The 21,494-nt window shown below is 46.0% G+C and overlaps 1 protein-coding gene across 2 annotated transcripts in view; it reads right to left on the reverse strand.

Moving 5' to 3' along the window:
* Positions 1–21,494, reverse strand: part of SPTB (spectrin beta, erythrocytic) — a 129,250-nt gene that overhangs the window by 57,144 nt on the left and 50,612 nt on the right. The window contains exons 2-3 of one of the 2 annotated variants that reach the window (XM_058739319.1): positions 12,265–12,423; positions 11,410–11,608 (exon numbers count right to left, since the gene is read on the reverse strand). In XM_058739319.1, coding sequence (XP_058595302.1) covers positions 11,410–11,557 — 148 coding nt within the window. In that variant the 5' untranslated portion in view covers positions 11,558–11,608; positions 12,265–12,423. The remainder of the gene's footprint in view (positions 1–11,409; positions 11,609–12,264; positions 12,424–21,494) is intronic. The other variant, XM_058739320.1, reaches the window with a different exon arrangement.

Here is a 21,494-nt window from a genome sequence, read left to right on the forward strand (position 1 = left end):
ATTTTTGCCAGCACATAGCTGTAAGCTAGGGGTAAAGCTAGGGGTAATAGTAGTATTATAGTTAGGTGGGAAATGTTCTTGTTTTTCAGAGGAACCTACTAAAGTATTGGGGTAAAATGTCATGGCAATCTTCAATTCACTTTAAAAATACGTCAACCCCTCAAATAGACAAGCAAATATGGTAAAAAAAAAAACAAAACAGTTGTTAAGTCTAGGTGAGGATTCGTTATACTTTCATCTCTATTTTTTTGTATGTTTGAAATTTTTCATACTAAAAGTCAAAAAGTACAACGAAAGTCCATCAAGACACTGCTTCATTTATCGGGTGGGCACAGATCAAAAAGTCTGATAAGATCCGGTGTTTGGTTAAGGGTGTGGGGAAAAAACATTCATATGTTGCTAGAGAAGTTATGAGGCAATTTGGCAAGACTGATCAGAATTATATATGCACACACTTTTGAACCCAGTAAATCCACTTCTAGGAATATATCCTCCCGACAAACATATATTTGGGAATTAATCTATATATAAGGTTATTCATTGCATTTTTAAAAATAGTGAAAGACTGGAAACAATGAAAATGTTCACCAATAGGAGACTGGTTAAATTAAAATTGTATGTCCATACAATAGAAAACTTAATTGTTGTAAAAAAAAAATGAGGCTGTTTATGTATTAATACAAAACCATCTTCAATATATCTTGGGTGGAGGAAAAACACATACAGCAATGTGTAGTAAAAAAAAGAAAAAAAGGCTGGGAAGAAGAATAGACCGTTTGCTAATATATGCATAAAATACGCCTGGAAAGATGCATGGGAAATTGAGAACACTAATTATGGGAAAAGAACTAGGTATCTGAAGGACCAAGGTGGGAATAAAACATTTTTTGCCCTTTTATACATCTTTTGAGTTTTATCCCCTGGATGTATATGTTATTTATTCAATATAGAAATCTATTTTTCTTTTTCTTAAGAAAATATTAAACTTTTTTTTCCTCCTCCTCCAAGATGGCCCAGTTCCCTGTGTGTCCTGCTTCAGGGACTTTTCACGAGACAAAAATCACAAGCATGGTTAACCACCTGAGCCACAAGAAAGATGGAAGGGAGAGAGGGAGAAGGTTTATGAGTTGAGGAACACTTCCTACATCCCTTGAGAACAGAGCCCAGGAGGGAGGTCCATGGGTCCTGTGGGCAGGTTTCGCTCTGCCCCCCTGACCACCATGTAGCTACTCTCCCAGGTCTTGCCCTCTGAATATCCCCCACAGGTGTTTTAAAGCACAGACCTCTCCCCTGGGGTCAAGGTTCTTTCCCTTTCTTTCTTGTGTTCTACCTTCTCTAGGCTTCTTCTTGGCTCTTCCTTCTGCTTCCCTCCTCCCTTGGCGACAGCACGCCTGCCACTGGCCCCACCTACTCTGGTACCTGTTTCACTTCCTGACATCATGGGCACCCGGGAAGTTTGTTATCAAATTCCCCAGTGTTTTAAAAATAAAAGCCTATTACACATTGGCTGTTCTTAAGCCACATGGTTTAGTTGAAATAGTTTATCTTGGAACCTCAATTACCCAATTCTAGGCCCATTTATCTATTTCTGCCCTAGTTTCCTATAAAATTCCTTGCGTGCTTCATATCCCTCCCTCTTTTGTCTGTTAAAAATCTGCTATCAAGACTAGAGAATAGCAGGGTGCCTGGCTGGCTTGGTCGGTAGAGCATGTGACTCTGGATCTCGAGGTTGTGAGTTTGAGCCCCACACTGGGTGTAGAGATTTCTCAAAAATAAAAGAAATCTTAAAAAATAAAAATAAAAAAGAATAGAGAACAGGAACCTAAATATTCAAAACAGGGGATTATATGATAATTTTGGTACATTTGTGAAGATTCTAATAAGGTTGTAGAAGACCTTTCAATGGTAGGAAAGGATATAATACATATTAAGGAAAAATACAGATTTTAAAATAACACGTATAATATGACCCCAGTCTTGTAGAGCTATATCCATTTAAAAACAAAATCTTAAGCTAGATATTGTTATAGCTGAGTGGTAAGACTGTGGGTGCCTTTTCTTTTTGCTTATCTGTAGTTTCCAAAATTTCTGCAATGAACATGTATTACTTTGATAATAAGAAACAGCAAATATCATGAAGAAAAATCAGATATGAAGCTCATAAATCCTGAGGAATAAATGACTGATGAAATGTTTAAAAATGTGTTTTTTTTTTTTTCCAGAAGCCTGCATTTTTACCAGCATGTAGTGCTAAGGTATAGGTAAAGCTGGTGGTCAGAAAGACAAAAGGGAGAAAAGGCACCATAGGAGGCCCATGGATCACTGGCCTGGGTCTGAAAACAATCATTTAATCCTTTGCAGGTTTACAGCTTGGGATTTCTCTACTTCTCATGTCAGGAAGCCAAGAGCTTAAGGAACCTGAATGAGTGATGCTTTAACTCCCATGAACTTGTGACAACATTGAAGATACAGATGCTAATCCCATGAAGCCTAGCACAGGGGCAGACCCTGAGAGACACATCATAAATGATGCTGGTGGCACAAATTCTACCCTACAGTTTAGCTTGGAGAGGAATTTTTTCTTTCAACCAACCAGCTTTCATCACACTAGCATCGTGAACAGCTAGAGCAGGATTCCCCTACATACAAGATTTAAAACTTAGCTAGGGTTGGTTCTAAGCGAGAACTTTAGGATGCTTACTACATGTCTGCAAAGGCAAGCACAAAGTGCATAAGACTGACTTTAAAAGTGGGCAGAGTTGAACACTAAGATGCTGGTTAACTAGACTAGGGTACGTTAATACAAAGGAAGACTATACAGCCATGAAGATGATAATCTATATGTTTGCATGAAACGATATTCACAATATAGTGCTCAGTGACAAAAATTCTAAGATTACAGTATTATAGATAGCATTTTAATATTTATATATACACGCAGTCATATTTATAGGCTTGTAAAATATCTATATGGGTCATTAACAATGTCCCCAGTTTTCTCTTTTTTCTCTATTTTTCTAATCTTCTCTATACTAAATATATTTTGTGTAACAAAAATATTTGAAGATATATTTTTTAATGTTTATTTATTTTTTAGAGAGAGAGACAGCATGAGCAGAGGAGGGGCAGAGAGAGAGGGAGACACAGAATGTGAAGCAGGCTCAAGGCTCTGAGCTATCAGCACAGAACATGATGTGGGGCTCAAACTCACGGACCATGAGAGCCTGACCTGAGCAGAAGTAGGATGCTTAACTGACTGAGCCATCCAGGTGCCCCTCACCTTATTTTTTTTTAAATAAAATAGGGTCTTTATATATAGTAGGAAAAGAAAACAAGTTATCAGAGGCCAGTTTAAATTTAAAAAAATGTTTTTGAAGAAGGCTAGTTTTGATCTGAGGTTTGAAGATGATCATGGTTTTAGAATGACAGAGAAGAAAGGGGGGGGGGGTCTTGCTCAAAGCCCTCAAGATGGAAACTGGCAAATCTGTATGTGTGTGCACACAGGTGTGCAAGTTTGGGGGGTGAGGGTGAAAAGCAATGAACTTCCCCAGAGTAAAGAAGTTGAAGGACAGTCTAGGGAATCTGAACTCTACACTTCAGGTAAAGAAAAGCCTAGAGGTTCTTAAGTAAAGCAACACCTCACTAAAATCTGCTAGAAGACAATGCTTCTAACTTCCCTGTGTAAATGGGATTCAATGAGGAGAGGTCAAGGCACCAGCTTGGAGGCAGCTGCAGAAGTCTCTGCTTGAGGTGACATGGCCCCAGCTGACATGTGAACCATGGAAGTGAAATGACCAGAGCTGATCTGGACAACCACAGAACAAGGGTCTGCTGGCCCACAGCAGGTGAGAATATTCAGAGGCTGTAAGACAGAAGTAAAAAGGAATTCAGTATTTTGATCAAAGAGGCTTAAGAGGCTGGTGGTGGAAGGAAAATGAGAAGAGAGGTCTTGGGTGGGATGCAGAGGAGGAGGCAATGCAGGTCTGAAGGACTTTCAAGAAAGCCCAAGTGCTGTAGCCCCAATGGCACTGGGATGATTTTATGATTTTATTATTATTTCTAAGTTTATTTATTTTTAAGAGAGAGAAAGAGTGTGAGCAGGGAGAGGCAGAGAGGGAGACAGAGGATCTGAAGCAGGTTCCATGCTAACAGTATAGAGTTCAACGTAAGGCTTGAACTCACGAACTGTAAGATCATGACCCGAGGTGAACGCTTAACCGACTGAGCCACCCAGGCACCCCAGCAGCAGGATGATTTCAAATCCCTGGGATTCTGTCCTGGCACTTTCTGCTCTACCTCTCCCCCCATCTGTATAAGTGGCATGGTGATACCTATCCCCTGCTTACTTCAGAGTGGTTAAGGGTCAATTAGATCATCTGGATAAAAAGCACCAGGTATTGTCATGCATGCAGGTGGTGGTCGCAGGGAGAGATTACATTCACTTAGAACACAAGGCCACAGAAGTTGACATGGTCCAGGACTCAGTTTTAACCTACCCTTTATTGAGGAGAGAGAATTTCTGGAGAATCTACTGATTTGCTAAAAATCATTGATTCCCTTTCCCTAAGCCAGGAACCAAAGCTCCGTGGTTCAGGGTGGAAGTATGTGGTCAGCGCTACCATAACAGGAGGCTTCTTCCCAGGCTGCCAGAGGTGGAAAGGTCTTGTGTGCATCATCTGGTTTGAGTCTCTTGTTTTACAGGTGAGGAACAGAAAAGCGACTTGGCCAAGGTCACCTAACTTGGGAAAGCCCACGATAGCAACAGGAGAGGCCAGAAGAATGATAATGTGAGGATGGACCACTTCTGTCAATGGCCACCAAGCTGGCTCACACTGCCGTCTTCTCTCTCCCAGACTTTTGCATAGTCTCCCCACAACCTGTTGCCCCCACTGAAGTCAGAGTGACTTTTAAAAACCCAAATGTAAGCATGCCACTTCCCTGTCAGAGCACTTTGATGGGTGTGGGAGTGGCTCCATCCTTCTGGTCCTCTACTGAAGGCCACAGATCCTGTCTTGAGAGCCTACAGCTCTCCCTGCTACAGCTCCCACCCTTTGACCCTTCAACCCTGCCACCCCTTTGCAAATAATCTCCTTAAAAAACTCTTCAGCCACCCCTTTTGAGTTTCCTACTGCTTCCTGCCAGGACCCTGAAGATACCAATGGCCTGTAAGTCCCTGTGATGTGGCTCCTGCCTGCCCCTCCCATCTCCACCCACCCTTCCCCCCATGTGCTCACTCCAACAAGCCCTACTCCTCCTTGGATGAGTTATAGGCTGTAGGTTATATTAGAAACTCCTAATTCTCAACAATTCCTCATGGAATTTATCATAATTTGTCAACATGCATGTATGTCTATATGTACAGAAACACATGTGTGAGTATTTGATCCACTTCCTTCTCGCTAGACTGTAAAATGAGATCCCCTGTTGATCTGGTTTCCAGAGTTTGAAGGCTAAAGGGTTTGGAGGCAAAATGCTCCTAGAGACTCAACTGCTACCAGCTTCCTTGCCATTCTCTCTCAGTGACACGATAAAAAAGGAAAATGAACAATTGCTACAGATGCTTGGAAACAACACTCCTGGCACCTCTTCAGTCAAGCAGCATGCAGAGAGCGCTCAGTTGGAGAAGGGGAAAATGGATGCCGGCTGCTCTGGGAGCCATGAGCACAGTAAGGCCTGGTGTCACAGCCTGCCCTTGGGAATGAAGCCAACAGCCCACAGGAATGTCCCAAAGATGGAGGAGGCTATTACCATGGCTCACTCAGACTGCACTGCATGGGGAGGAGAGAGTCTTATTATTAACCTCAGTGTATTAATATTTGAAAAGCATCTTCACAATGATAGATAGCAGTCACCCAGAGAATTGGAACAGCCTTGGTTCTGCAAAGTGTTTTCAAAGAGGAAGAACAGCTTTTATCAAGAGGGAAGAGAGGACAATGGGAGAAAGTGTTATGTCCTGGGCTGGGGAAATTGCCTTGGACCACGGCACACTGCCTCTCCTGTGGATCTGTCTGCACAGGTAACTAGCAGGTTTATCTGAACAGTGGCCTGTCTCAGGAAAGCGGGTGGGGGTGGAACTCATAATGGCTGACCTCCGAGGAAAAGCTGCTGAGCCAATTATTTTTTCTTCTGACAGTACACTAAAATGATTGTTGCTGATTATACATATTTCCATGAATAGTATGTCTCCCCAATATATAGTTTCTACATAGAACTCCATTTCGTGTTTTGAAATTGGAGAAGAAAACATTAAAAAAAAAAACAACCCTCATTAATGATGCCACCTTTGTTCTCACAGGTAGCTTAACAGAGATATTCAGACCATTAACACCTGATGCCTTGGTCTCCAGCAGCTACATCTGAACTTGTCAACTTAGTAGGCTGCCAAGAAGCTGCTGAATCCCCACTCCTGTACCTTCCCCACCCTGCCCGCCACATACTGTGGTGAAATCCTGCTCTCTGAAAGAAATCATTCACCCTCTGGACACAAAGCCCTTCTCAGGAAACTGGGACACCTGGAATCAGTGTCATCCTGGTGCAGGTGGAGAAACAGGCCAAGCATGACCTTTTGCCACCAAAGTCAGGAAGCAGCCAATACTACCTTCTCTGTGAAGTTTCCAAGGAGCCAACGTGGGTGGGAAGGGAGCGGCAGGGTCTGAAGGCACCTGTCCTAAGGCTCTGATGGAACATCTGCCAGTCACAGAACTTAACCTTGGGGCCTGGGCAAAGTGGGTCTGGAAGATGTTCAAGGTTCAAAATGGCAGCAAGTCTGTGCTTCAGAGCACAGGGACATAGCCTGCTATGCACCTGCTGCCCTGTTGTGTCCTCTGAATTGTCTTCAACCAACCTCACCACTTGACCTCATCTCCAATCTAGTAAGAAGGCAAAGACAGAATGCAGAAAGGAAAGGCATTTCTAGTTTGAAGCATCACTTGGATTCTGACTTAAAGGCAAAGCCAGAGTGGGCTACACAATTTTGTGCACTTTGTTTTAAAAGAATGGCTCTGGGGGTGCCTGGGTGACTCAGTTGGTTGAGTGTCGGACTCTTGATTTTGGCTCAGGTCATGAGATTGAGCCCCATGTAGGGCTCTGTGCTGATAGTGTGGGGCCTGCTTGGGATTCTCCCTCTTTTTCTCTCTCTCTGCCCCTCCCCTGCTCATACGTGTGTACACTCTCTTGCTCTCTCAAAATAAACATAAAAAAAAAGCAACAAAAAGTGTTCAAAGGATGGCTCTGTGTTAAATGGGCCACAGAAGATGATGAAGGACACGTTGAGCCGTCTCCTCACAGATCTGTCTCAAGAGGCCCTGCATTGCTCTCTGTACCATGACCTTCCAGATGCCTCTGTGCTCTGAGGAGCTGGAAGTCATGCAGTAGGTGGCACTTGGGATGCCCAGATTTCAACATGAGTGCATGGGTAAGGCAGTGGAGGCCAGGGCACAAGGTTTTATCTTTTGGGGGCATCTTTCTGTTGCATTCCTCCTCTGCCACTTGGGCCACACCTGCCCCAAGTCACTGGGGTACACAGCCAGGTGCAAGAGGGTACACGTGCAGGCAGAGGACCCTTCTGGGATGAGGAGAGAGAGCACCAAGGGCAGGCATTCTGGCTGGTAAATTCCCTGCAGCCTGCAGTGCTTCATCCCTCATCCAGACAGCCACAAATGTTTACCAAATGGCTCCCAGTATGAAAAGGGGGGAGGACAGGAAAGGGGGTGTGAGTGAAGATGAGGGTGGCTCTAGGAGACACTGGAAGCCTTTCTACCGAAACCTGAAGGCTGGAACTTCTTGGAGGGATTAGAAGGTGAGCTTTTCAACTGCTTCCCTTCCTCTAATCTTTCAAAGCAGGTCCTAAACGTAGGAAGGTACCAAAGGCAGTCATCAAAGCAGAGAACGGCCCCTGTTCAGGAAGAAGCCTCAGGGTGACCCATCACTTAACCTCCTCGAGTGCTGCCAGCTTTAGAGCCTGACACTGAGAGCTAACATCTGCCAGGGACCTACTGGGCAAATATTCCTGCTGGGCCCCCACCCTTTCCCTGGGCACTGCCGAGGTCAAATCCATCCCCTATTTGCAGGAGCCTTCTGCAGCACTTTCCTGCCCACCTCCCCCTTCATTTCAGTCAGGCTGACCCACAGTGTCAAATCCACAGTGATTCCATTGGGAGAGAGGTCAGGTATTTGTATACCAATGTGGCAGTTTCCACACGGAATAACCAGATGGTTTGTTTATTTCAGTCCAGGGAGGAAGAGCTGGGAATTATTTGAAAGGCAAAATAGGGAGTATTTCCTCTGGAGCTGAGAGGAAGTTGACTTAAGGGGCAGAAAAAAACGGAGTCCTGTTAACCAACTGCAAGATTTCTAACCACAGGTCACTATGTGGAGAAGGACCCAGAGAAGCCACACCCGGAAGGACATCTAACCAGCCTCATCATCCTTTGGTTTCTTGGTCCTTCCAGGTCACCCAGCTGATGGCAGAGACACAGCTGGGATCTTGGCTGGGCAGCCTTAAAGAGAAAGATCTACACAGCATGGGGCTTCATCCCTGTGGGCACTGGGTCTCTGGAGACCGAGCCAAAAGCCGCAACACAAGCATTAGTGGAGTTTCCCCTGGTCCCTGGCTCTTTCTTCCAACCCTGGCCGCCTTCAGAAACAAAGGAGGGTGGGGTTAAGAAGGAAGAAACTGGCCCTGGAACAGGTCAGGATAACTGGAACTGTGACTGATGATCATGAATGTCTGAAGTTAAAAGAAGGGACAGAAAGATATTACTAAGATTTCCTGTAAATACTAACATTCACCTAGTATTTTATTACTAATAAAAAACTTTCATAAACTTTATCTTACTTGATCTTCACAAGACCCTTGGGAAAGAACTACTGTCCCCATTTTATAAAACAGGAAATTGATTCAACCATCCTCCATACTAGTAGCATTAGAGGGGACAGTAATGCCTTCCTTGCCATCATGTGCTTAGGTGTGGGGGAGTGGCTGTGGAGAATGCAGAAATGATAGGAACTAGAGGTGCTTCTGCTTCCTCAGCCTCTTTGGAAGGGCTGCCAAGGCAGCCCCAAAGACAACACTGAAGAGAAAAACATCCAGAAGTTAAAACTGAGGGAGACAGACAGCCCCTTTCTCTGCTCTGTCTACCCACTAGAACGGGTCCATCTGACCTCTCTACTTTGGACGCTCCCACAGCTTTCGCTTATCCCACAGCTCACTCAGAGTGGACTCTCAGTAAAGTCAGTAGACTGACTTAGGTTTCTGTTTGTTTTTTAAAACCCTGAATGGATCCTAAACTTCCATGGTTACTTGTTAGCCAGATGTTCTAAATTGTTAAGGTCCAGGCATGTAAGTCTATATGCTCGGTGGTCCCCCTCTCCCCTGGGGGTAATTCAGATTCTCTGGTAGACGAGATGCAAACTCTTGGTGAGACACAGGCAGGGCTGTGGAACTTTTTTCTCCAGTAACCTGATCAACTTACTTTCACCAGTTTTCTAACCTGATCATCAGACCTGGCTGCCATTCATATAGTCCAACTGGATAAAGTTGTACCCCACCTGCTTGTCAAGATCCCATGCACCCTTCAATTCCTGAGGGCCTTCTCCACAAATGAGTCCCCGATTCCTGAGTCTCCTCCTTTGCTCTCTCATTGCTATTTAATTATATGCCTTTCCTACAGTTCTTCTCTAATTGTACTTGTGCTAATTCATTATGAACATTGTTCATTTCCCTAGTGGATCATAAACTACTTACAGACAGATACTGTGTTGAATTCATCTCCGTGGTTTTCTCTGTCTGGTCATGGGGTTAGCTTTATACATAGTAGGGGTACAATAAATAACTATTAAAATGGAATTTTCCTTGGTTTCTTAAAAAATAGGGTATCTGTAAAACATATCAAAGGATCCCTGCACAAAGACAGTCCCACTCCTCATACTGTCCTTTGACAAGACATATGGAAAATGGAACCCCTCTCCCTCCACCTCTATCACCAGGGTCAATGTAGTCAGGCCCAGCTGGCACGCAGATAGAAAAAAGGTAAAACCAGACTGGCAAGACAAGGGTTCCTAGTTTGCTTATTTAAAGAGGTTAAGATTACATAAGCAAAGCAAGGAATGAATTAGTGCTATTATCTGTCCTCAAGGGAAACCAAGGAAGGAATTTTTAAGGGTAGGGAATGCAGAGGAGGGGGTGAAGGAAGAAGAAAGGGAGTGTCTCACAAGAACAAGAACACAAAAGCTGATGGCTGAGATGTGAATGGATTCCCCATCATGACAAGGGAATGAGACACCCCATTCCTTTTAGTGTAAGGTAAGCCCAGCTACTCCTAAGGTGAAAGGTCACTATGGTTCCCCTGCTCATGACTCAAGGTTAGCTGAAGTTGGAGGCATCTGAGAGCAGAGTGGAGGGAGAGAAGGTAGAAGAATACTACTAGAAAATTCAGATAGGGCCACTAAGTGATGATGGTGCACTGGGAGAATCGCTCCAGAAAGTGCTTATGGGCGAGTCTGGGTTCTTCTTACAAGGTGAAGATGGGGAAAGAAGTCTGATTTGGGTTAATAACTGGTGGAGCAGATGATGGAATCTACCCCCAGCCCTCCCACCCACACGCTATCCCACAGAACTCAAACTTTCTTTATTGGCCAAGGACTTAGTGTCCGAATATAGCTACCCTGGGCCAGGCTCCAGGGAAGCAGTGGTCACAGGGGTTGGCGGGAGAAGAAAAAAAAAAAAAAAAAAATCCCAAGAATCATATCCCAGCCAGCAGGGGGAGGACAAACTATTTCTGCTGGAGATTTAAGATCTCCCCCTCCCTCCCCTTCTCTCTCTCTCTGTCACTCACACACACACACACACACACACGCACACGCACAGAAATCTACTATGAATCTAAGTAAAAATCTAATTCCAGTTTAAGGATAAGAGGTTTAGTCTAGAAAATCCTGCTTCCTGAGCCAGTGTGGGGAGGATGTTACCTGTTCTCAATGTCCTATCAAATCACACTTTTCTTTTAGGACAACAGAGAGGAGGATGATAATTTCTCTATCCAGGACCAGGCAGGAGATTGAGGTGCATAATGAAGCTGCACACCCCTCTGCCTGGCATCCAGCCCCTCAGACACTCCTTTGCCCAGACTCTGTCTCAGTTCTCACTTTGGCCACAGGTCACTCAGGACAGAGGCAGAGGGCAGGGCCCACCTGGCACCACCTCCCACCTGGGATGAACTAGGGCATGCGTGGGAGCCTCTGCTCCCTCCCAACAGGGCCAAGTCTCCCTGAGCCACACAGCCATGTCTCCATCACCTCCCTGCCAGGGCTCACGCCAATGCACGCAGAGGGCTGGCCACAGGCAGGGAGGGGACTGAACCTTGGGACTATGAGACCGGCTCCTCTAACCCCCATGGCCCCAAATGGTACCTGCCAAGGCCTTGATCCGGGACCTCTCAAAGAGCCTGGCTGAGCTGTTGTCATTATCCAGCTCATCGTCCGGGGCATCCCAGCGGGCATTGATCCGGCTGTACGGTGGCTGGTTGCCCACGTTTTCAAACTCCGTGGCCGATGTCATGTCAGCAGGCTCTCAGCAGTTGTGCCTGCCTCAGTCTTCATGGAAGGGTCCCTAGGGGGGAACAGCAACACAGTCAGAGGGTTAGCTACCTCCTCCTTGGACTTTTTCTCAGGGGAAACTTATTCGGAGCATCCAGCAGTGGTAGGTCCTTGTAGGAGGAGCACACTGTGCCATCTGCCGGGCCATGCTTCCCACCTGGGGTCTCTGGGTTATAGAATATTGCAGCAGCAGCAGTCGCCACCGCCGCCACACTGTAACGGCGACAGTGGCGGCAGGGATGGAGAGCTGCAGGCAGAAAGGGTCAGGACGGCCAGCAGGTGGAGACGTCAGTCGCAGCAAGCCCGCTTCCTCCAAACCTGCGGCTGAGGCAGCTGTGGAAGCTTGGGAGCCGGAGAGGGGAGGCTCTCCTGGGAGCCAGGGGATGGGCGGGGTGGGGGATGGGGGTGGGGTGGGGAGAAGAGCAGCTCAACCCTGTGGACTGGACCAGGACCAAACCTGGACAGGAAGGAGAGGTGAAAAGTTGGAAGTTGGCTGAGTCCCACTCAAACGTGAATCAGTGGGGAGAGAGACGAACAGGAGATGCCACTGATGCCACCAGCCCCAGCAGCTGTGCTGGGGAAAAGTGTACTCCTCTCAGAGGCTGCCCAAGATCCCTCCCAGAGCTTTCCCAGCAACAAATATTTAGAAAGCTGAGCTCTTGGTTTTACCTTCTCTGAAGTGCAATCAGGTGCGTGGACAAGGTTGAATCCCAAGACAGACCGAGGCGCCCAGATGAGACTGCTGTCCTATCAAGGCTGTCAGCATGATGGTGGGGGTGGGGGTGGTGGCGAAGGGCTCCCATGGACAGCGGAGCTGTGCGTGTTCATCTATGCAAGGCACATGGGCATCAGGAGCACTGTGTTCTTACTTGCCTGTCATTTATCATGTTTGCTCATTTATTCATGATTGACTAAAATATGTACCAAGGCCCAACTAGAGGGCAGACACTATGCGAGGCAATTCTGAGTAAGACAAGAGGTGCCCTGTCCTCATAGAATTTATATTCTGGCCGTAAGGCACCCAGTGAAGTAAGCAATTATAGTAAGGTGTGCTGTGTGCCACCGCTGGGAAAGAATAGGGAATTGTGGGGTCTCATGGCAGGGCTGGATGTCAGGATAAGGGAAGCGTAAGGTGGTTCCCAAAGGAAGCTCAGAAGCATTCTGTGAAGGGATAAAGGGGCAAGTCCAAACAAACGGTATAAAGAGCAGGTGCAGGGTTCTGAAGGTGAGAAAGACCATGGCAAAATTTAGGAAACTTACAACGTAACTAGAGGGTGAGGGCAGAGTCAGGGAGACAAGGGAGATGGGAGACTAGAGGTGCAAGGCTAGGGCCTGAATGTTGTGGGCTTTTGGAAAATGACTATCTTTCATTCAGCCTTAATTTCCTCTCCAGTACCTGCCATTCAGGCATCTACCCAGGGAACTAAAGGGATTCCAAGATCAAGTCTGTAAGATAGGACAGGGAGCCCAGAGCCTTCATATCCAAGAGAACAAAATGGGGTGGGGAGGCCATGAGGCAGACAAATGACAAGTGTGGACAACCAGTGAGCTGTGAAGTAAGCCACTTCCTCTATGAATGTGTGCACACTCACACATTCGTATACATACACCCCAGCACACACACCGGTACTGATATCCCACACACACACAAACAGATGCATGCTTGATGAAGAAATGATGCAAGCTCACCAATCCAAGTGTAAATGCAGTGCTGTCGCCCTTATTTTTCAGACACAGAATCACTCCAGACTCCTTTTTCCCCAGTCCAATTAATCAATCCCACCACATCCCTTCGAGGTAAGACAGGAGCCAGAATTATCCATCTTAATTGCACAAGGAAGAAAACGAAGGCCTAACACAGGATGAGGGCTCCCCAAGGTCATCTAGGGAATTACTGCTATGGCTAGGGCTAACGGCCAGGCTGTAGCCTAATTCATCCCCTTCTACCAGGCAGATTTTTAGGGAAGCAGATTCGATTTAGGTGAGAGAAGAACATGGCACACGGGGACAGAAGGTATTCCCCAGTGTCCAGGACTTGACAAAGGTGTTTGCTTCTCAGGGAAGGGGAGATATAAGGTGGGGAAGCCAGTCATGACTCCAAACAAAGCATGCCCTGCAATTCCAGGCCTGTTCCCAGGAAGACCCTCATCCCTTACACAGCCTGTCGTCTTCCACAAATGGACACACGAGTTCCATGGCTGAGATTTCTCACTCAACTGCTTGGGCAAAGAGAGCTGGGAAGGACTCCATCCCCCCCATGCCTTCCCCCCAACCCCTGCTTCCCTGAAGGGGAGTGACTGCTGGCTCCCAGCTCCAAGCAGGACAGAGACTGACAGGCTGACCACCTCCTGCTGGCCTGCAAGCCTGTCCAGTGGCCCCTGAGAAGGGCCGAGCTGCCAGACGCAGGAGGTGAGGTAAGATCAGATCCCGCTTGCAGGAGGTAACCGGACCCTGGCTCTCCTTCTTGTCTTAGGCTATTTTTAAGAGCGGCTGAGAGAGGCCCAGGCCATGGGCTGGTGGAGGGCGGGGGGGTGGGAGGGGTGGGGTGGTGGTCAGTGAGATTACCTTTGCCATGGCTCCGTAAATAAGTCTGCCCCAGAAAGATGAGCCTGAGCAGGCACACTAGCAGGCCCAGCATTCAAGACAAGATTGATGGCCCTGGGTGCAGAAGAACAGCCACTAGACAGCAATTCATCCTGCTTAAAAACGCCATGCCTCCTGCCACTGTGGCTCAGAGAAGGGAGCGGTCAGGCAGCGGCTTGGCAGGGAATGTGATAAAACTCACATGTATGTCTAAATACACAAGTCTAGGGTTTGGGGTGAGGGGGTTGTTTTGTTTTTAGGAGGTCAGGTCCTCGAAGGCAACCACCAAGGAAAAAAGATGCAGAAATGAAAGGGAAGCCCTCTTCCTCTTGCCCCATAGCTGTGCCCACGCCGGTGGCCTGCCCAGATGGCGTCCCTTCAGAGCCAAGGGAGGCGGGGGTAGTGTGCTCGGTGGTTCAGCAAGGGGAGAATCTCACAGAATCAGGTGTGAGAGGCAGAAGAGAAGAAAATCTGAAAATGGGAAAGCTACAGATGGTTATTCCAGGAACACAAAAGCAGAAACAAAACCCCAAACAAGGCCTGGAAGGTCATGGAAATGACAAGCTGGTATCTGAGGGGAACCTGAGGGTCAGGTAATCCAGTCACATTTTTTAGGATATAAGTCATCTATGCATCTAGAATGGGCCTCCATTAAGTATGAAAGACAGCAAGCACCTGGCTAACATCAGACCTTAAGCTGCACCTCACCCCACTGCCAGCAAACCCAGGAGAAAGGACATAAGTAGCTCCTTGTCATTTCACTCCCCAGTTCACCCTCAAGTTCCTAAGAAGCTTCTCCCAACCCACCAGACCCTTGTCAAAGCGGAGGTGGGGCTTCTCTGGCCTGTGTGACTCTGCCTGGGAAAGCCCACCTTCCCTGTCCATTTGCCTATCGCAGTGGGGCAGGCCTGTCTCCCAATGTGCAGTCCAGAGGCTCGCCCTCACCTGCTGAACTTCTGCCACTAAGGCCAGGTTATATTTTGATCAGCATGGGTTCCTAGAAGACTTGCCCACAGCTCAGAACGGAAAAGCTCATCGGATCGTACAGGGCACTCACTCACAGAAGGAGTGCCTGCTTGGTAAATGGATTTCACAATATCACCGCCACAGCTCATAGCTCCACCCTTCACATTGTGCCCAGGACCTCATCCGCTTCCGAGATCGGGTGTTAGTCTCAGAATCTCAGCCTCACATGCTATGCCCAGGTAATCCCTGGGGCAGCTGGGACCCCAGCAAGTGGCAGCAGTGGCAACAGCAGCAGCAGCTGCTTCTCCCCTGCTTGCAGGGTGCTGCCGGAGCCCTAGCTAGAGCTCGCTTCAGGCTTCCTGCAGCACTGAGCAGGAGGTTGGATGCACTGTCCTTTTCTTCCCCACCCCATCTCCTCTTCCCTGGGCTGCTTAGATGAGAAGCAACAAAGCCCAAAGGTCTACTTCAGGAGTGGGAAATGGGGGAGGGGAGAACACAGGGTGATGCTGTTCTTCCTTCACAGGGTCACAAGTCACAGGCTGTTGCAAAGGCTTAGATGGAGTCTTCCTTAAACAGAGAATTTGGACCCATTCTACCTTTAACTTTCCTTCTAGTTGTAAGGTTGAACTTTTCACTTGCTTCCTATTTTGTCCTGCCCCTTGATGCTACGCCAAACCTGCTTTTAACATATTTTGATACTATGGCAATCCAGGTCAGGAGATTAAATCCTGAAGTCTCCCTGGTAACTTTCCTGCCAGTGCATTTACTAAAACAGAACACCCTCCTACTCCATCTGATCATAATCTCACTGCATATTCCCAGATACCTTAAAGAGCAAATACATACTAAAACAGCGTGAGAACCAATGAGACGCCCAGTACAGAGTACACTAAATCTATCTTAAACCTTAATCTCCTCCCACCCCCAAGCTCTAGTATAGCACCTCCAACTGTCTACCAGATATCACTACCTAAAAATTATAGCTCAGTCTCAATATGGCTAAGTCTGAGAACATGGCTCCCATGACAGAACAGGGGAGTTTCTGGACCATGGGGTGACAGTGAGGCCCAGTGAGGCCCAGTGAGGTAAGCATGCCACCTGTGGGTGACTTTTCCAGCAGAGGGGGACACCATTGGCAGTGCCAGGACCAAGCTGCTTCCCCTCCCCAGAGCACATGCTGCTTTTGCACACTCTGCAGTTCCCATCCCAATCTGCCCTGGCCACCAGTCCACCAGTGGCAGAGTACAGTTAGGTGTTCTTAAAGGGTCAAGATTCCTATACAGGGTTGCCACCTTCAAGGATCCCCATGTACTTGCAATACCCTGGCCATTCGAGTCCACAGCTGTTTGGTAAGGCCTTACCCAGACCCTTCTGCTCCAGTTTCTGTCACTAGGCAGGGACTTTAGGCCCACATGTCACAACTTGTCCACTCTCATCATGGAAAAATCTCCTACTAAGAACTGGCTCCAGTTATGCTGCAGCTGCTGGAATGGGAGTGGGGGTATGGTGGGATCATGATCCCAACAGTTCTTATAGGGATTTGGTTGGAGAACAGGTGCAGCTTAGCACTGATAGAGGGCTGATAGGGCAATCCCTACATCTTAACAGCATCTATCAGCACCTCACGTCCTACACAGAGGCAAATGTCCACTGGGAGTGATGAAAGACGACAGGAGAAATGATACTTTTAGTATACAAAGTTTTCAAAGACTATCCTCTACTGGGAATCTTGGGCTCAATATCTACCTACATTTACAGAAAACTGTTATAACCCAGTCCTACCTCTTATCTTTACTAACTCACTTCTTTCAGGATAACTACTGGCTTCCTCTCCCAGAATAAGTAATATTCTATGGTATTTGAATGAAAAGTTGAATGCCCAATTTATTTTCTTCCACAAAGACTTTTCCAGAATACTCACAGTGGCCTCTCTCTTGTTTTTTAATGGTTATTTTTGAGAGCGACAGAGACAGAGAGACAGAGTGTGAGCAGGGGAGGGGCACAGAGAGAGACAGGGAGAGAATCTGAAGCACGCTCCAGGCTCTGAGCTGTCAGCACAAAGCCTGAGGCGGAGCTCAAACTCATGAACCATGAGGTCATGACCTGAGCTAAAGTCAAACACTTAACCCACTGAGCCACCCAGGTGCTGCATGACCTTTCTCTTCTTCAGTGAAAATTGTCAGGGAGGTAGTAAGATCTCAATTTTGGAGGTGGTTAAAAGTAAGTTGAAATAATAGATTTGAAATAATCGTTGAGATATTTCTAATGAAGTAATTGATTCAGAAAAATATAAAAGAATAAAATAATTATATAAGTCAATGGAGAACTATACAATACAATCAAGCTCCCAACGCTTGAATTCACTGATGAATCTTAGTATCATTAAGAATAGGACAGCTAGGGGCGCCTGGGTGGCGCAGTCGGTTAAGCGGCTGACTTCAGCTCAGGTCACGATCTCGCGGTCCGTGAGTTCGAGCCCCGCGTCGGGCTCTGGGCTGACAGCTAGGAGCCTGGAGCCTGTTTCCGATTCTGTGTCTCCCTCTCTCTCTGCCGCTCCCCCGTTCATGCTCTGTCTCTCTCTGTCCCAAAAATAAATAAAAAATGTTGAAAAAAAAATTAAAAAAAAAAAAAAAGAATAGGACAGCTAGATACTGGGTGTCTCCTGAGATGATACAATATGAAGGAAATCATGACCATTGACATTCTTGTCAAAAAAGTTAATCCTTAGAGTTAAGTTCCCATTACAGGAATTAGGGGAAACCAAAAGAAAGGTTAAATGACAACATGAGGAAGCAAGAGACAGACCCACAAGATGGGACATTCTGCAGACAACTGCCTCCACTTCCTCAACAAGTCAATGGCATTAAAACAAACAAAAAAGGAGGTGAAAATAGGAACTGTGTAGATCAAAAGAGACTTAGAGATGTAATAACTAATACAATGTGTACCTCATTTGGATCTTGATTCAAGTGCTACCAAAACACATTTGGGGGACAAACAGGGACATCTGAATTATAGACTCAATATTGGATGATAACCAGAAATTATAGTTAATTATGTTAGGTGTGATCATGGCATTGTGGTTATCTAAGAAAATAAATGTTCTTTAGAGATGCTGAAGAATGTACAGAGGGACAGGTCATGCCATCTGGGATTTACTTAAATATGCTTCAGCAAAGTGGGGAAGAGATGAAGTAGGAAGCCCCTACTAACTGCTGACTTTGAATGATTTACACATGGGGGGTTCATGACGCTATTCTCTCTACTTTGGTTATATGTATGAAAATTTGTACAATAAAAATGTTCATTTATTATTAAAATTAAATTTTGTCAATTTTATTTAAAACAGTCATATGCCCTAGGTACAACTGGAACATAGAATAAATGTCAACTCCTTTACCATGCCCAGCGTGGTCTGGCTTCTGCCTCCCTCTCCAAGCTCATCTCCCCATACTCACTAGATGCAACCTGCAAACCTTTCAGTTCTTCCAACCTGCCATTTCTTCCCCAGTTCAGGCTCTGGTGCATGCTATGCCTTTGGTCTGGGATACTTTCTGGACCACCTTTGCATGTTTGGCCCTTCAGGTCTCCTCTTAGATATCATCCCCTTGTGGGAGACCTCCTGAGCACCCTGTCTCAGGTAAATCCTTTGTCAGCTTCAGTCTGCGCATCCTGCTTGACCCCTTCCTAGCACTCATCATAACAGTAATTACTCATACATCTATCGGTTTGTGTTTTTGCTTCCTCCTGCATAGACTATAGGTTCCTCACAGGCACCAGCCATGTCAGTCCTACTCATGATTATATTCCAGTGCTTAGCTTTGTGCTCGGGACACACGGTCATTAAATCAATATTCTCCTCTTAGGGACCTAAGCTCAAGCTCTGGAACCTCTTTAAACCCCTCTGTCCCACCATATTCCCTGATCCAAGCACTACTTATTAGGCACTTATTTATTCATCACCAAAGCCAGTCATTATGCCTCTTTACAGTGTCTTCCTTTTGTCATTCCTTTATGTTCTAAAGCCTCTATTTCACTTCAGGCCCTTATGACTTCCCACCTGGACTTGTGTAATGGTCCATCTCTGTTGAGGCTTGACCCCTTCAATCTATCCGGAATGGCCCTTTTCATGACTACTTGCCTCTACTCTGTAACAAGACCATCACACAGTCTACCAAAGCCCCACACTGTCCAGTGCTGAGCTCATACTTTCTCTTATGCTAAGTCTGCTCCAACCAGGAAGGTACACACGTCTCCCAACCCCCACCACTGTGTCAGATGCCTCTACAACTGTATTTGTGCCACACTCCACATGCTGAAATTTAGGCATCTCTCCTCTCTCCTGGCAATTTAAAACAACTTTCAAACATTTAGAAGCACAATATACAACATCGTCCTGGAATCTGAGGTGAGGTCACCTTTCTCCTCCTACCCAACCCCATGGATTATTCACTGCCTGTACATCCAAGTGGAGAGGACAACGGAGATGGGCTCAGGGAATGCTGATGGTGACCTGTGCACAGACTTCCCCTTTTCAGTGCCACATCCTCCTGAATCTCATTGCTATTTTCAAGTGAGGCCAGATCTTCGTTGTCTCGCCTTCTGTCCATCCTTCCAATCTTGGGAGGAAGATGAATCTTTAGTTTTTTCTCCCATCCATCTTCATTTTAACATGCTCAAGTCTTTCCCATCTTAAATAAAACTCTTACTTGCCATATTTTCTCTTCCTCTCAGAGTCAAATTTCCTGACAAATGTGCCAAGAATATGAACAAGTGACTTACGAAAGAGGAAATACAAAAGACTAAAAGCCTATGAATAGATACTCAAGGTTATTACTGACCCAAAAAATACAGATTAAAGCAAGAAAGAGATCCTATAGGCAAACATTATCAAGCTGAATAATGTGAAGTGTAGATGGTGATATGCAGAGTGGGAACCTTGTACCCTGCTGGTAGGAGTGTGAATTGGCCTAGCCATTCCAGAGGGCATTCTGCCAGTTCTCAGGAGGCAGGTTACATATCTGCAACTCTGTTCCTGGCCTTATAGACCAAAGAAATTCTCGTGCAGGTCTGAAAGGGGTGATGTGCAAGGATGTTCACTGCAATATTGATTATGGGGGGTGAGTGGGCAGGTAGAAATAACCTCTGTGTCCCTTACTGGGGGATGGACAGTAAAATGTAGTGAATGCACACACTGAAGACACATGGCAGCACTGGAGAATCTTAAAAACACAGTGATGGAGGGGCGCCTGGGTGGCGCAGTTGGTTGAGCATCCGACTTCAGCCAGGTCACGATCTCGCAGTCCGTGAGTTCGAGCCCCGCGTCGGGCTCTGGGCTGATGGCTCGGAGCCTGGAGCCTGTTTCCGATTCTGTGTCTCCCTCTCTCTCTGCCCCTCCCCCGTTCATGCTCTGTCTCTCTCTGTCCCCAAAATAAATAAAAAACGTTGAAAAAAAATTAAAAAAAAAACCACAGTGATGGATAAAATAAATAAGAAACATAATGAGATCTATAACACACCACTGGAAAAAAAATTTAAATAAATGCAAAACAATACATATAAGAGCATATTACAAACAAGAGGCAAACTCTTAAACACATGAAAATGGCCACCTCTAGATTGGAATGAGGGGAATGGAGAAGGTAAAAGAAAATAAAAGGAAATCAACACCAAAAAAAACCCCCCAAACAATCTGATTAAAAAATGGGCGGAGGACCGGAGTAGACATTTTTCCAAAGAAGACATACAGACATATGAAAAGATGCTCAGCATCACTCATCACCAGGGAAATGCAAATCAAAACCACAATGAGAAACCACCTCACACCTGTTAGAATTGCTGAACTCAAGAAAGACAACAAACAAGTGTTGATGAGGATGTGAAGGATGTGGAGGAAACTTGGGCACTGGTGCAGCCACTGCAGAAAACAGTATGGAGGTTCCTAAAAAAATTAAAAATAGAAATGCCATATGATCCAGTAATTCCACTATTGGGTATTTACCCAAAGAAAACAAAAACACTAACTCAAAAAGGTATATGCATCCCTATGTTTACTGCAGCATTATTTATAAGAGCCGAGACGTGGAAGCAATCCAAGTATCTATCAATAGACAAATGGATAAAGAAATGTCACACACACACACACACACACACACACACACACACACACACACACACGACTATGAAACAGCCATAAAAAGGATGAGATTGTACCATTTGAGACAACATGGGTGGACCTGGAGGTATTACGCTAAGTGAAATAAGACTGAAAAAGACAAATATCATCTGATTCATCTCATAAATAGAATCTAAGAAAAATGAGTAAACAAGCAAAAAGCAGAATCAGAACT

Source organism: Neofelis nebulosa, chromosome 7, assembly GCF_028018385.1.
Source record: "Neofelis nebulosa isolate mNeoNeb1 chromosome 7, mNeoNeb1.pri, whole genome shotgun sequence".
Lineage (NCBI taxonomy): Eukaryota > Metazoa > Chordata > Mammalia > Carnivora > Felidae > Neofelis > Neofelis nebulosa.